This window comes from Bubalus kerabau, chromosome 12 (assembly GCF_029407905.1).
Source record: "Bubalus kerabau isolate K-KA32 ecotype Philippines breed swamp buffalo chromosome 12, PCC_UOA_SB_1v2, whole genome shotgun sequence".
In the NCBI taxonomy this organism is placed as follows: domain Eukaryota; kingdom Metazoa; phylum Chordata; class Mammalia; order Artiodactyla; family Bovidae; genus Bubalus; species Bubalus kerabau.
This window is the reverse complement of record NC_073635.1, coordinates 72,703,341-72,717,793: the sequence shown is the minus strand read 5'-3', so window position 1 is coordinate 72,717,793 and position 14,453 is coordinate 72,703,341. Positions and strand designations below refer to the sequence as shown.

The 14,453-nt window shown below is 43.8% G+C and overlaps 1 protein-coding gene across 3 annotated transcripts in view; it reads right to left on the bottom strand.

Annotated features, from left to right (window-relative positions):
- LOC129624648 (ATP-binding cassette sub-family C member 4-like) overlaps positions 1–8,774 on the bottom strand; it is a 174,094-nt gene extending 165,320 nt beyond the window's left edge. For 2 of the 3 annotated variants that reach the window (XM_055542800.1, XM_055542803.1), the window contains exons 1-3: positions 8,360–8,773; positions 2,344–2,454; positions 1,673–1,793 (exon numbers count right to left, since the gene is read on the bottom strand). In XM_055542800.1, the coding sequence (XP_055398775.1) occupies positions 1,673–1,793; positions 2,344–2,454; positions 8,360–8,448 (321 nt within the window). In that variant the 5' untranslated portion in view covers positions 8,449–8,773. Of the gene's footprint in view, positions 1–1,672; positions 1,794–2,343; positions 2,455–8,359 lie in introns of all 3 variants that reach the window. The other variant, XM_055542802.1, reaches the window with a different exon arrangement.
- Positions 8,775–14,453: the final 5,679 nt, after the last annotated feature.

Below are 14,453 nucleotides of genomic sequence, written 5' to 3'. Positions count from 1 at the left end.
GAAGGTCTTGTAGGTCTTCATAGAACCATTTAACTTCAGCTTCTTTGGCATTACTGGTCAGGGCATAGGCTTGGATTACTGTGATATTCAATGGTTTGCCTTGGAAACAAACAGAGATCATTCTGTCATTTTTGAGATTGCACCCAAGTACTGCATTTTGGGATCTTTTGTTGACTGTGATGGTTACTCCATTTCTTCTAAAGGATTCTTACCTACAGTAGTAGATATAATGGTCATCTGAGTTAAATTCACCCATTCCAGTCCATTTTAGTTTGCTGATTCCTAAAATATCAATGTTCACTCTTGCCATCTCCTGTTTGACCACTTCCAATTTGCCTTGATTCATGGACCTAACATTCCAAGTTCCTATGCAATATTGCTCTTTATAGCATCGCACTTTACTTCCATCACGAGTCACATCCACTACTGGGTGCTGTTTTTGCTTTGGCTCCGTCTCTTCATTCTTTCTGGAGTTATTTCTCCACTGATCTCCAGTAGCATATTGGGCACCTACTGACCTGAGGAGTTCATCTTTCAGTGTCCTATCTTTTTCCCTTTTCATATTTTTCATGGGGTTCTCAATACAAGAATACTGAAGTGGTTTGCCATTCCCTTCTCCAGTGGACCATATTTTGTCAGAACTCTCCTCTAGGGAATCCTACTATTAAGAGACATTTCTAAGTATAAAGACAAGTCAACTTAAAAGTATCCTCAGTACATGTTTCACTTTATCTTACAATCTATAGACAATACATTAGAATATGTAATGAATCCATACACCTTTTCCAAAGGAATACCCAAGACAGAAGTAGCAATAAAGTTATAAATGACAGTCATCAATCAGGTGAAATAATTTAGATGAAGCTTGTCTCTCTCGAAGAGATGGGGACTGGGCAAGTGGTCAGGAAGGAAATACAATGTGCTTTTAATTTTGTATGAAAAATAATGTTCAGTTCCATGTTGTTGAACATAGGTCTGTCGTTGCCACATAAATCCTCTACTTCAAATTACTGTCCGAATGCTCTGTTAAAACTCTGCTTCTGGCCTTTGTTTTGGAATCTGTTACGTTTGTTGCCATCTCCTGATCTCTGTTCTCTGAAGTTTGAAGTGAAGTGAAGTGAAGTTGCTCAGTCCTGTCCGACTCTTTGCGATCCCATGGACTGTAGTCTACCAGGCTTCTTCTGTCCATGGATTTTTCCAGGCAACAGTACTGGAGTGGGTTGCCATTTCCTTCTCCAGGGGATCTTGCATTGCAGGCAGATGCTTTACCCTCTGAGCCACCAGGGAAGCCCTCTCTGAAGTTTACTTCCTCCAAACCACAGGACACATATTCCATGAGGTTGTAAGGTCTTCTTTTGGTCAAGGGTCACTCAATATTTATACTGAGCACCAAAAACATCCTGACATGGCATAAAATGTCTTTCCAGTTCTGCTATCCTTCCATTACACTATGTTTTAATCAGTTAAGAGAAAAATAGTAATCTCCAGAGGTCAAGCCCTTTAAGAATCTGTCTATTCTAAAGATAAATACAACTGCTGATCTACATCATGATTCCTAGATGAGATTTACCCTCAGACCTTAAATCCCTGTCCTCTCCCCACCTCAGTCCATCCATCTCAGGACTGACCCACATATACTCAAAATCAATTCACTGTATGGAAAAGCTTTTACCTCAAGACATGTTAACATCCCCAAAACTAAGTAGGATTTCCCGTAACACTTTATGATCGCTCTCATTAAAGAAGGCTCCCGTGCATCTTTCTGGGCTCTCAACACTTCTTGATCCCAGTACCTGTGAAGAGAGACAAAGCACAGTGAGGAACAGCTCTGCCGCAGGAAAACAGGAGAGGGACAGAGCAGAGGACAAGTCTTCACTACAGGGCACTCCGTGGCTCCCCTTGGATGCTGGCTAACTGCTCGCAGGGCTCCCGAAAGATAAGCGGTGCAGACACTGAAGCACCAGGAAAAGCACCAGACCAGGTCTTCAGAGAAACGTCCCAGATTCTACAAACAAGTTCCTGCTAAGCTTTGCTGAACTCACAGGTCATGAGCAGCTCAGAAGGACAGACACTGTCCCCAAGGGACCCCACCTCTGGGGACAGAGCTAGGTCTCCAGGGCCATGGCTGTGGGCTCCCTCCACATCCACTCACACAGGGAACACAGGCTCCCCCAACCTCCAAAGTGGGCTAAGGCCAGGGTCAGCATGAAGGGCTGAGGCTTCAGTGTCAGGGAAGGAGGCTCAGAAGACCCTGGAGGAAGGCAAAGGCCCCTCCCCACAAGCCTTTAGCCCCATGGAGAAATTCTCACTCTTCTAACCGTACTCCCTGCTGCCTGTGCTCACCCTTGCAGCTCTTCTCCAAGGCGCTGGGAGCGATCTTCCGGAAGCACTGGGTACATGTCATCTTTTTCTAATTTCCGTTTATGACCAATTTTAAACAAGGGGTTTAGCCACCTGTTAAGCATTAAAAGGAGAGTGACATATATTCAAATTACGTATCTTTAATTAGAATCCTATATTCATGGACATTGTTTAAAAAAAGTCTACATTCTAACTATACAAAGATGTTGGGAGAAAATTAGACATATGCTTACAAACACATATATCAGGGTGTCGATAAGTCACTCTGGCTTACACAGAATATAACTGAACTAAAATACCCTGTTTGTGGTCTACTGAACATACATTGTACATCTACTTTAATTATTAAGAAAAATACATTTAGAAATCAAAATAATGTTACCTTGGTTCAGGAGCAATGGCCTTTGTGGATAAGGCTGTAGATAGGTTCCTGTACTACCAAGCACTTAAATTTTCTGACCTGTATCAGACTCAAGGATGTTGCTATTGTTTTTTAGTGGCTAAGTCGTGTTTGACTGGTTTTGTGACCCCATGGACCACAGCCCTCCAGGCTCCCCTGTCCATGGGATTTCCCAGTCAAGGATACTGGAATGCGTTGCCATTTCATTCTCCAGGGGATCTTCTTGGCTCAGGGATCGAACCCGAGTCTCCTGTACTGGCAGATGGATTCTTTACCACTGAGCCACCAGGGAAGCCCACCAGACTCAAGAATGCCTCAGTCACATTCACATAAGATGCAACCTTGCGGTCTCAAGACCTCCTTAGTTCAGCTAATAACACAAAGAAAATTTTACAGGGAATCACGTTACAATACACCACCCTGAGTCCAACTGGCTCTGGACCCTGACCTCCTTACATCCCTGTCAGACTCCCCTCACATGAGCCTCTTTCTGACCCCGACCATCTGAAGATGTCCTAAAGATAAGTAACATCTTTCCAACTAAAATGAATACATTGATTTTTCCTATAGTCCTCCCTATAATTGAAGCAGAAATTGCTAGACAGTGTAAGATTTTTTAAATTTTAATTTTTAATCTTTTTTAATATCAATTTTTCTCTTCTCAAGTAAGCATCTCACTCTTTGCTCCAATTCCCAGGCATTCAGAGGAATCCCTTCCTGGTCTGGAAGGTCATGAAACATTCAGACCCAGGACAAGACAATTATTAACTGCTGTCCAGTTTATCAAGAGAAACCTCCAAGAAGCCCATTAATACTTAAAACATACATTTCGTCCCTAAATAATGGTCTGGGGTCTTGAAAAGGGTGAAGGGATGGCGTTGCAATGTCTAGAGAAACTGAGAAACTGGGGTTCCAAGAAAGCCATAAAATCGACAAACTGGACATTGTGATAGTTACATTAAGTCATGAATCAACCAAAAATGTACAAATCAATCTAGAAAAGATATAAAACTGCTATTATCCTCACCTTTTGGGGTCCTTTTACCCCCTCTCAGAGACTACGCTGAGGACTTGGTATCTCTATCTTCTAAAATAAACTTTGCCTCTGTGTTTGAGAGTTCCCGGGAATTCATTCTTAGGCTCCGTGAACAGAACTCAGGTTTCATGTTTCATTATCACTTCCTGGCCAATTAATTTCTTTTCAAATGTAACACAAGACTTTCATAAGGGCTGAAATTTTACTGACCATGGGGTCTGCCACCTTCAGCCTCAGTCAGGGAATAAATACTGGTGTGCTGCAATTCATGGGGCTGCAAAGAGTCGGACACGACTGAGCGGCTGAACTGAACTGATACTTTCAGGAACTCCACTAACAGCAGAAAACATCACCAAACTACAGTTCAATCCCTTCATGCCCAGGCTTCTGCCCAGGGACATCAATTACCCTCATTGCCACCCCACCCCCGCAAAGGGGTATGTGTTAGTCAAGTCCCTATTTGCTTGGGACCCAACCAATATTTCCAATGAGTCCTCCACCTCCAGACATGACTGACTCTAGATACAGGCCATGCACAAGGGCTCTGGGAACAGGATCATACCAGACCTGAGGGGGTCTGGTCTGTGGAGGCAATATGCTGGATGGAAGGGCGCCACCATTAGTCTAAACATGACTCAAGAAAACCCAAACACAGTTGAGCCCCTGAGGGTCCTCGAGGCCCCTGGGGCAAGGAGCACCCACATTGGGTCATTAACTGTCTCCAAGAAAACTCTACTAGTGGCTACTGGGCTATAAGAGGCACACACCCCAATCTAGGTCACATTCAGATTTTAATTACACTAACCCCACCTCCCATCTAAATGGAGACATTCATCTAGTCAGGAGGGAGCTGGACTAGACTGGTAATGGAAGGAGTTGTCACCCCTGTAGCATCCTTGGTGAGCCTAGCACGAGAAGCAATTTATAAAGCCAAAGCTACTAAAAAACAAACAAACAAACAAACAAAAAACGGCACTGGAACATTGGCCTGGGCAACTAAAGAACCCAGCTGTAACTTTAGAAATATGAAATCTTCACTGGGCCTCTGATCCACGTGACACTCAACCACTGCATAGTTCCTGAGTACCTGCTGGCTGATCACGGAGGAATTCATGCCCTTGCAGCTGTTTCCCGTTGTTTCTATGTTAATGTGAGCAGTCAAATAGAAGACAGTGTAACCTGACTGTTAGAGAAGACTGTTTGCAGACAGAGAAGGATGAATATCATATGATATTGCTTATATGTGGAATGTACATAAAGGCTATAAATGAATTCTTTAAAAAATAGACTGATAATCACAGATGTAGGGGGAAAAAAAAAAGCTATGGTTACCAGGGGATGAGAGGAGGGACAAATTGGGGCACTGGGATTGACATACACACACTATAATACATAAAACAGATAACTAAGAAGGACCTACTGTATAGCACAGAGAACTCTATTCTATACTTTGTAATGGCCTACATAGGAAAAGAATCTAAAAAAGAGTGTGTATATGTACATGTATAACAGATTCACTTTGCTGTAGAGCAGAAACTAACACAACACTGTTAATCAACTATACTCCAATAAAAATTCAAAGAGAAAGTCACTTGATCCAATACTCAGAACAAGAAGGGCCCTGACTGAACAAATCTGGGACAGTATCAAAAGGGTAATCTCAGCTTCCTGGGCTTCTGCCATTCTTAGGACCCCTTACAATTATTCTCCTCCTGCTTTTTGGTCTGTGTATCCCCAACTGCCTCGTTAGTTTTATCTGGTCTTTATCTGGGTGTGAGAATTGGGACTTTAGCCAGGTGACAATCATATTTATTTTAGCTACCCACTCCAGTATTCTTGCCTGGAGAATCCCATGGAGAGAAGAGCCTGGCATGCTACAGCCCGTGGGGTCACGAAAAGTTGGATATGACTGATTGACTAACTCTTTCACTTTCACTTGCTGTTTTTGTCTGAGTCTCAGGCTCAAATGAGGAAGTTACAGAGAAAAATAAAAACTGGTTAGAACTAGCTAGGCCCAAAATTGAAGAAGGACATGGCAACCCACTCCAGTACTCTTGCCTGGGGATTTCCACGGACAGAAGACCTGGAGGGCTACATTCCACGGGATCGCAAAGATTTGGACACAACTGTGCAACTAACTTTCACTTTCAGGTCCAAAATGGTGAAAAACCTAACCTCCCCTAGACCCTGAGCCTCATTTATGCATTCACTGTAATATATTAGTATGCTAAATGGCATACTCACCAGTGCCGTGACAGCTGACCATGGTCATGACACAACCCACACAAGGACTAAAAATGAGTGTTGCCTCAATTTTAGGTCCAAAGCACACCCTTATTCTCAGATAAGTCATGAATATTCCTCCCTCTCTTGATTCAATTTCCTTGCTTTTACCTTGACCCGGACTGGGTTGAGGAGTTGATTTGTGAACTAAGCTCTTGCTTCTCCATTATTTGGTCATTGAATAAAACTTGTGCTGTTCCAGTCTAACCATCAATTTAGTTATTGGCCGTAGGAATCTGAGTGGAAAAACAACCTCTTCAGCCAAGAAAAGGGGTCTTAGCCTAGGCTAGGAGCCCAGCACAAGGCAGGAGACCAATTTGGTGACATCAGTTACATATACAAGGAACACCATCCTCAGAGCCAGACTGCTTGACTTGGGATCCTGCTCCATTACTTACCGGCTGTGTGGCAGTAAGCAACTTACTCAACCTCTCTGCTTCAGTGCCTTCAGGTATAAAATAAGTGGCAATAGTACCTTTCCCTCCAGCAGGAAAACTGGAAATGGGTGCCTACCCAAATCAATGAAAAGTCCTCACCTTCCCATTTCCAGGCACATACACTTTGAAAATTCACAAACAGAAGGTGTTTGGAAAGTTCCTTGCCCTGCGTGAAGTTAAGGACAATTTTTTTCTACTTTATTATTTACAATAACCACACCCATATACCTTCTTCTAGGCCCCTCTTTCCTTAAGGGCCACCAAATGGCCAAGAGATGAAGCTACACACATTAAATACACCACCATCAAAACAAGCATAGGAGCTCCCAATCTCTGGAGATCCCTCTGGGTGTCCCATAAAAGAAGGAAATACTAGAAATTTGGGAAATATAAATGGGTTAGGGTCCAGAAATAAAACAACTAGTAATCATCCAAGTGTGATTAAAGCCCAAAGGTTAAGGACCACATAGTTAGTGGCCCCAGCTACCACATGGAACACTTCAGTTAAGAGCTGCAACTCTCGGAGCTCTTTTTCATCTGTGTGTTTCCTCTGGGCTCAGGGACCCTTCTGTGGTTTCAGGACCAAATGATTCCTGGGCAGGACCACCTGCATCAAGACCATGCCCTGCTTCTCTGAAGGCTAGAGATTGGGAAAGACCTCACAGGCTTCAGGGACCCTATCCCCAGAGTGATCCTCAAAGGTGGAAGTGGAGATATCCACAATAAGGAAAGGGGCTGGTCAAATAAATCCTCCAGTCCTGACTGTTTGTCCCAGGCAAAAGCAAAATGTGTTCAAATATAGTGTTCCTAATCATTAAATAAAAAACCTTTCATTGTTTTACCCACGTGAAATTTGCCACAACTAGGAACCAGGTTATACAGTGAGAGCCACACAGGGAGAAAGGGAGAGGGAAAGAAATACATGGTCATAGACATGGGGGCAGAGGGAACCCAGTGGAGCTGGAACACCCTGTCGCACAGGGCATGTGGGAAAAGGTGGGGACATTACTGAAAGATGGCAAAGAAGGTGGAGCACTGAAGAACTGTGGTGCTGGAGAAGATTTCTGAGAGTCCCTTGGACAGCAAGGAGATCAAACCAGTCAATCTTAAAGGAAATCAACCCTGAATGTTCTTTGGAAGGACAGATGCTGAAGCTGAAATTCCAGTATTTTGGTCATCTGATGCAAACAGACGACTCGCTGGAAAAGGGTCTGATGCTGGGAAAGATTAAGGGCAAGAGAACAGGCTGTCAGAGAGTGAGATATATAGATGACATCACAGATGCAATGGACATGAACTTGGGCAAACTCTGGAGACGGTGAGGGACAGAGACCGGCAGTGCTGCCATCACGGGTTGCAAAGAGTTGGACAGGACTGAAGGACTGAACAACAACAACGGTCCAGGGCACTATTCGATAAAGGAAGCTGTTCATAAGCTGCTTGCTTGGGGCTGGGGACGGGGTAGGGGGTGGAGGTATGACGCTTCAGTTTAGAACTGGGAATTCCTGAGCAGTTCAGGGGAAGCCTGTAAGAGTAGAGGCCGGTGTTCAGTGCATTTTCCCTCTGGGCTGTGATTCCCCCTAGGCAGCCTTCCAGCTTCCTGTTTTCTGGCTCTGGAGGGGCTGCCAGGGGCAAGGCACGGAGACCCTGTATCTCCTCCGCCACCAGGTCACCGGGTCCCCTCCCCACCCCTGCTCCCCACTTCCTTGCCCAGTCTTGCCCCACCTTCCCAGGGTGCAGGGGGGAGCAGGACGGCATTGGGAGGGTCCACACTTGTTTCCGAAAGGCGCGGCAGGGGAGGGCCCTATGACTGCCCTGTATCATGGCCCGGGGGGCTCTCACCAGAAGAACAGGCGCGAGCAGAGGTTCGCTTTCTGCAGCGGGTTGAACTTCTGGTACAGCGGCGGCATCATGCCTGCCCGGGCGGGCATGGAGCGGCGCTGCGCTGCTCTGCCGGCGGTGAGGCTCCCGCTGCTCCTGGAGGCGACCGCGGGGATGTTAGAGACCAGTCCGCTTACCGGGTCTGCTGGGCGGGCCCTGAGAACAACAGGCTTCTGGGGGTGGAGCACCCACCGCCTGCCAGGTCTCCGCCTCCCGGGACTGCGCAACCTCCCGCGTCGCCTCCGGGTCAGCGGCTCTGCGCTGCTGTCACGGCTCTGGGAGAAGTAGGGCCGTGTGTGGGGGGCTGCAGGACGAAGAGGCCGTCAGACCAAAGCTTCCAGGAGCCACAAGCACGTGGGAGGCAAGGGCCCCGGCTCTTTGATGGAGGAGGGTAGGCAGACCTGACAGCACAAACCAACGAACTCCAAGGATCCCACCTGGCTGCAAACTCTGCTGAAACTCCTGTTCTGAGCCCGGGGCTTACCCAGAAGGCAAAGAGGGGAGGCTCAGGTTCTGCCCTCCTCTGCTGCTCCGAAGCTCCCCATGGGCTGTGGGGAAGGCCCGGAGAAAGCTGGCAGAAGGCATGATCAGCCCATGTGAGATGTCCTGTGGCATCTCACACGTTGCATTGTGAGGGAACCTCTGTGAGCTTTTTGCTGCCCTCTTAGATTGGGAAAGGGGAGTCTGGGGGGAGAGAAACTGCCTCCTAATTTCTTTCATTATGCTTTCAAAACTTAGATAAATAACAGTGACATATGTCACAAAATACATTTCTGGGGACCTTACCTCAGTTTCAACTCTAACAATGTCCTGGTCAGGAAGGTATTATTCCTATCCTACAGATGAGAAAGATGAGGCTCAAGGACAGCCCTTGTCCAAGGTCTTGGACCCAAGTTTGGGGTTCAGCATGGTTGTCTCACTGGTACATGGACAGTGTGTGTGAAAAGTGCCTAGAATATGCTGTGTGAATGAATGAATGACTGCAGGACTGAATGAACAAAATCTTGGGCTCCTACTCAGAAGTGTTGAGTTACCAGCTCAACAGGTTCTCTTCCCTTCTACTCTAAATGAAGAAATATCAAAATTTATGTACCTTCAACAAGATTACCATATTATTCTTTAATAATTTCTCATATATCTTGGCTAAGATTGGTGTTATTAATGACGGCTTTTAGCTTCAGTTATGCAAGATGAAAAGGTAAGTTCTAGAAAACTGGTGTACAGCAATGTGATAATATTGCTGTGTACCTTTAATTTGCTTAAAGAGTAGTAGTTCTCAACATAAAAAAGAAAAAAAAAAGACAGAAAAATGGAAAAAGTGTGAAGTAATGGACATGTTGATTGGCTTGGTTGTGATAGCTTATGGTGAATGGCGTCAAATTTGTGATCTCCAAAGCAGAAGATTTAGCTTCGGGCCAGGGACCAGGCTTGATCACTCAAGAGCTTTTGGGTAGCAGACTTTTATTAAACTGTGAAAAAGGACAGAGAAATCTTCTGATATAGACATCAGAAGGGGGATGGGGGCGGGGGATGGAGAGTGCCACCACTAAGTAGTCTTATCAAGGTCTTATATATTTTACTAGACCCACTCCCACAACACACATTTGAAGATGACAGGATTAGTCAGAAAGTTCTCAAGAAGGAGAAACATGTTCTGGAGCAAGCTACATTGTTATATTGACTACCACAAAGTGATGTAGGAAAAAAAAGTTTGTCTTTTTCTCCTTGAGAGCCCCAGACCCCTTTCTTCTTCTTGAGGGCTCCAGACCCCTTTCTCCTCCTCGGGGACCCTGGACTTCTTAGCAACCTACCTAGGAATTGACTCTCTCAGTTGTGATGAATATTTCACAATGTATATGTAAATCAAGTCAACATGTTCAACATCTACATATATATACTATTTGTCAATTATACCTTAATGCCTGAGGGGAGATTGATTTTAAAGAAACCTTTAATGTATTCAAACTTTTTTTTTATGAGTCAAACATATAAGAATGGCAAGGTGTTGATAATTTTGTATTGATGGGCATGATGAGAATTTATTACACTATTTTCTTGATATTTCATGCATGTTTGAAATTTTCTGTTGCAAAAAAGAATGATTAGAGCTGAAAATTTTAATTTTTCAATTACCTACCTTTCTTGTGTTAGCTTTCTCTCAGATAATGCAATCCACAATGTATGGTACCAGACTTGTCCTGATTTACAGTCCTCTTTTACATTCCCTACATTTTCCAGTGTTGTAAACACTCAGCAACTAGTTCTACTTCAAAAATAAAGGAATTGGTTGCTGCAGTTGGAAGTCTGTCAGACTGCCCCAGACTGTTTCATCTGGTCCCCACAACTATCTCAGGACCATAATTAGCCATCTCCAAACTGACAAATACATTCAGTTCCTTTAGCTTCTGCTGTCTTTTTATTTGTTTTTATTTTTAACTAAGATCTTTTGAAACTTCTTAGTATCCTTTTCTGGACATAAAATCCTTGAATGTGATCTAATTCATGAAGAGAAATCATCCTCACATTTCAGAACTTTGTTACTAGTAATGAATTACTTCTGTCACTTCCCACTGGCTCTCAGACATACTTGCATTATGACACTTTTACAGAGAGTTCTGGTATAAAAACTTAAACAAAACTCCTTATTCTCTGCCAATATATTCTATTTGATCTCCCTTTAAGATGTTATCATAATAATGGAACCTTGAGTTATTTTGTTTTCAGTTCATCAGAAACACTAGTCCATTACTGAGATGAGTTGTCCAGAAACTGTTAAAAGTTGATAAAGATGTCCTGGGAAAAGAATATACCTAAAAAATTGAAATTCCTATTTTCATTAGGATCACAATCTAGAAAAAGAATAGGTAAAAAGGAAATTTCAGCAAAAGAATAAAAAATAATAAAATAACACAAACACATTCATTCTTACCCTGATAAATTAAGGATGTTTTGTGATGCTGCTGTCGCTGATTGTGTCACACATTTTCACCCTTCAAATGTTTTTCAGCGAAATAAAGAGGCCTAATAGTCATTAAAAAAAAAAAAAAAAAACACACAGAAAAACCAGAATACCCCATCCTAATGAAGGCAAAGTCTGATAGGCACCGTAGTATATTATTGGCAACATATAAATTAGAATACTTTTTTCACAAAATAATCTAACAATATTTATTTTTAAGAGCCTTAAAAATGTTCATTCTGTGCAACTCAATAAGATTTCCACTTTGAAGATGAAGAAGATAAAAAGTCAACTATAGGCAGCTATTTATGTACAAATACGCAAACAGTAAATAATCTTCCTGCAATGCAGGAGACCAGGATTCAATACCAGGATCAGGAAGGTCTCGTGGAAAAGGAAATGGCAACCAACTCCAGGAAGTACTCTTGCCTGGAGAATTCCATGGACAGAGGAACCTGGCAGGGTATAGTTCATGGGATCACAGAGTCGGACATGACTGAGCGACTAACTCTCACTTTCATGTTTCTCAGAGCAGTGCTTATTATAATATTAGAATTTAGAAACATCCTAAGTTCAGCAATAGCAAAATGATTGAATAAATCATGAATCATTTTTAGAGAAGTGCTTTAGATTTCCCTGGTGGTAGAGTGGATAAGAATCCACATGCCAATGCAGGGGACACAGGTTCAATCTCTGGTCCAGGAAGATCCCACATGCCTCCAAGGGGCAACTAAGCCCAAGCACCACAACTACTGAAGCCTGTGTGCTTACAGCCCATGCTCTGCAACAAGAGAAGTCACTGCAATGAAAAGCCTGTTCAGTTCAGTTCAGTGACTCAGTCGTATCCGACTTTTTGTGACTTCATGGACTGCAACATGCCAGGCTTCCCTGTCTATCAACAATTCCCAGAGCTTGCTCAAACTCACAACCATTGACTCGGTGATGCCATCCAACCATCTCATCCACTGTTCCCCTTCTCCTCCCACCTTCAATCTTTCCCAGCATCAGGGTCTTTTCCAATGAGTCAGTTCTTCACATCAGGTGGCCAAAGTATTGGAGTTGCAGCTTCAGCATCAGTCCTTACAATGAATATTCAGGACTGATTTTCTTTACGATTTACTGGTTTGATCTCCTTGCAGTCCTGGGGATTCTGAAGAGTCTTCTCCAACATGACAGTTTAAAAGCATCAGTTCTTTGGGGCTCAGCTTTCTTTATGGTCCAATTCTCACATCCATACATGACTACTGGAAAAACCACAGCTTTGGCTAGACAGACCTTTGTTGGCAGAGTAATGTCTCTGCTTTTTAATATGCTGTCTAGGTTGGTCTTGGCTTCCCTGGTAGCTCAGTCGTTAAACGTCTGCCTGCAATGCAGGAGACCTGGGTTCGATCCCTGGGTTGGGAAGATCCCCTGGAGAAGGAAATGGCAATCCACTAGTATTCTTGCCTGGATAATTCCATGGACAGAGGAGCCTGGTAGGCTACAGTCCATGGGATCGCAAAGAGTCGGACACGACTGAGCGACCTCACTTCACTTCACTTCTAGGTTGGTCAGAGCTTTTCTACCAAGGAGCAAGCATCTCTTAATTTCATGGCTGCAGTCACCATCTGCAGTGATTTTGTAGCTTAAGAAAATAAAATCTGTCAGTGTTTCCTTTGTTTCCCCATCTATTTGCCATGAAGTGATGGGACAGAATGCCATGATCTTCTTTTTTATAATGTTGAACTTTAAGCCAGCTTTTTCACTCTCCTCTTTCACTTTCATCAAAATGCTCCTTAGTTCCTCTTCACTTTATGCCAAAAGGGTGATATCATCTGCATATTTGAGGTTATTGATATTTCTCCTGGCAATCTTAATTCCAGCTTGTGCTTCATCCAGCCCAGCATTTCACATGATGTACTCTGCATATAAGTTAAATAAGCAGTGTGACAATATACAGCCTTGACAGACTCCTTTCCCAATTTGGAGCTAGTCCATTGTTCCATGTCCGGTTCTAACTCTTGCTTCTTGACCTGCATACAGACAAGAGGCAGGTCAGGTGGTCTGGCATTCCCATCTCTTAAAGAATTGTAAATAGTATCTTGTAATCCACAAAGTCAAAGGCTTTGGCATAGTCAAGAAAGCAGAAGTAGATGTTTTCCTGGTATTCTCTTGATTTTTCTTTGATCCAACAGATGTTGGCAATTTGGTCACTGGTTCCTCTGCCTTTTTAAAATCCAGCTTGAACCTCTGTAAGTTTTCAGTTCATGTACTGTTGAAGCCTAGCTTGGAGAATTTTGAGAATTACTTTGCTGAGTGAGGCCCCAGAGAAGCCTTCTGATGGCTGCAGCTCCAGCGTGCATCTGACTGCAGCCCCATGGGAGACCCTGAGCCAGGTCACCCAGCCAAGTTGCTCCCGGATTACTGACCCTCAGAAATTCTGCAGGATTTGGAGTATCCAGGAGTCTCCACAGAGGTGTGAGTCGGCAGTGGCCTGCTGCTGAGTTAGGGGCACTGAATGCAACATTGTGTCCACAAATCCTTTTGAAGGAGGTCTCCATTATCTTCATTACCCCCACCATAGTTTGGCATTAGGCCAAACAACAGAGAGAGAACACCCATAAACAGAAAATTATATTAAAGATTTACTGAGCGTTGCCACCCATCAGAATAATACTCAGTTTCCCACGCAATCAATTTCTCTCATCAGAAATCTTCCATAAGCCTCTTATCCGTATCCATCAGAGGCCAGACAGAAGGAAAACCACAATCACAGACTACTAACCACACTGATCACATGGATCACAGCCTTGTCTAACTCAATGAAACTATGAGCCATGCCATGTAGGGCCACCCAAGATGGATGGGTCATGGTGGAGAGTTCTGACAAAACATGGTCCACTGGAGAAGCAAATGGCAAACCACTTCAGTATTCTTGCCTTGGGAACCCCATGAACAGTATGAATAGCTCATGTTCCACAACAAACAGTAGCCCCCACGCACCACAACTAGAGAAAACCCAGGCAGCAACAGCAAAAATGGTACTGAAAGCTTTGAACAATGACCAAAATGGGAGAAGATCTTAAAAAATGCTGGATGCTAAGAGTGATGAAAGCA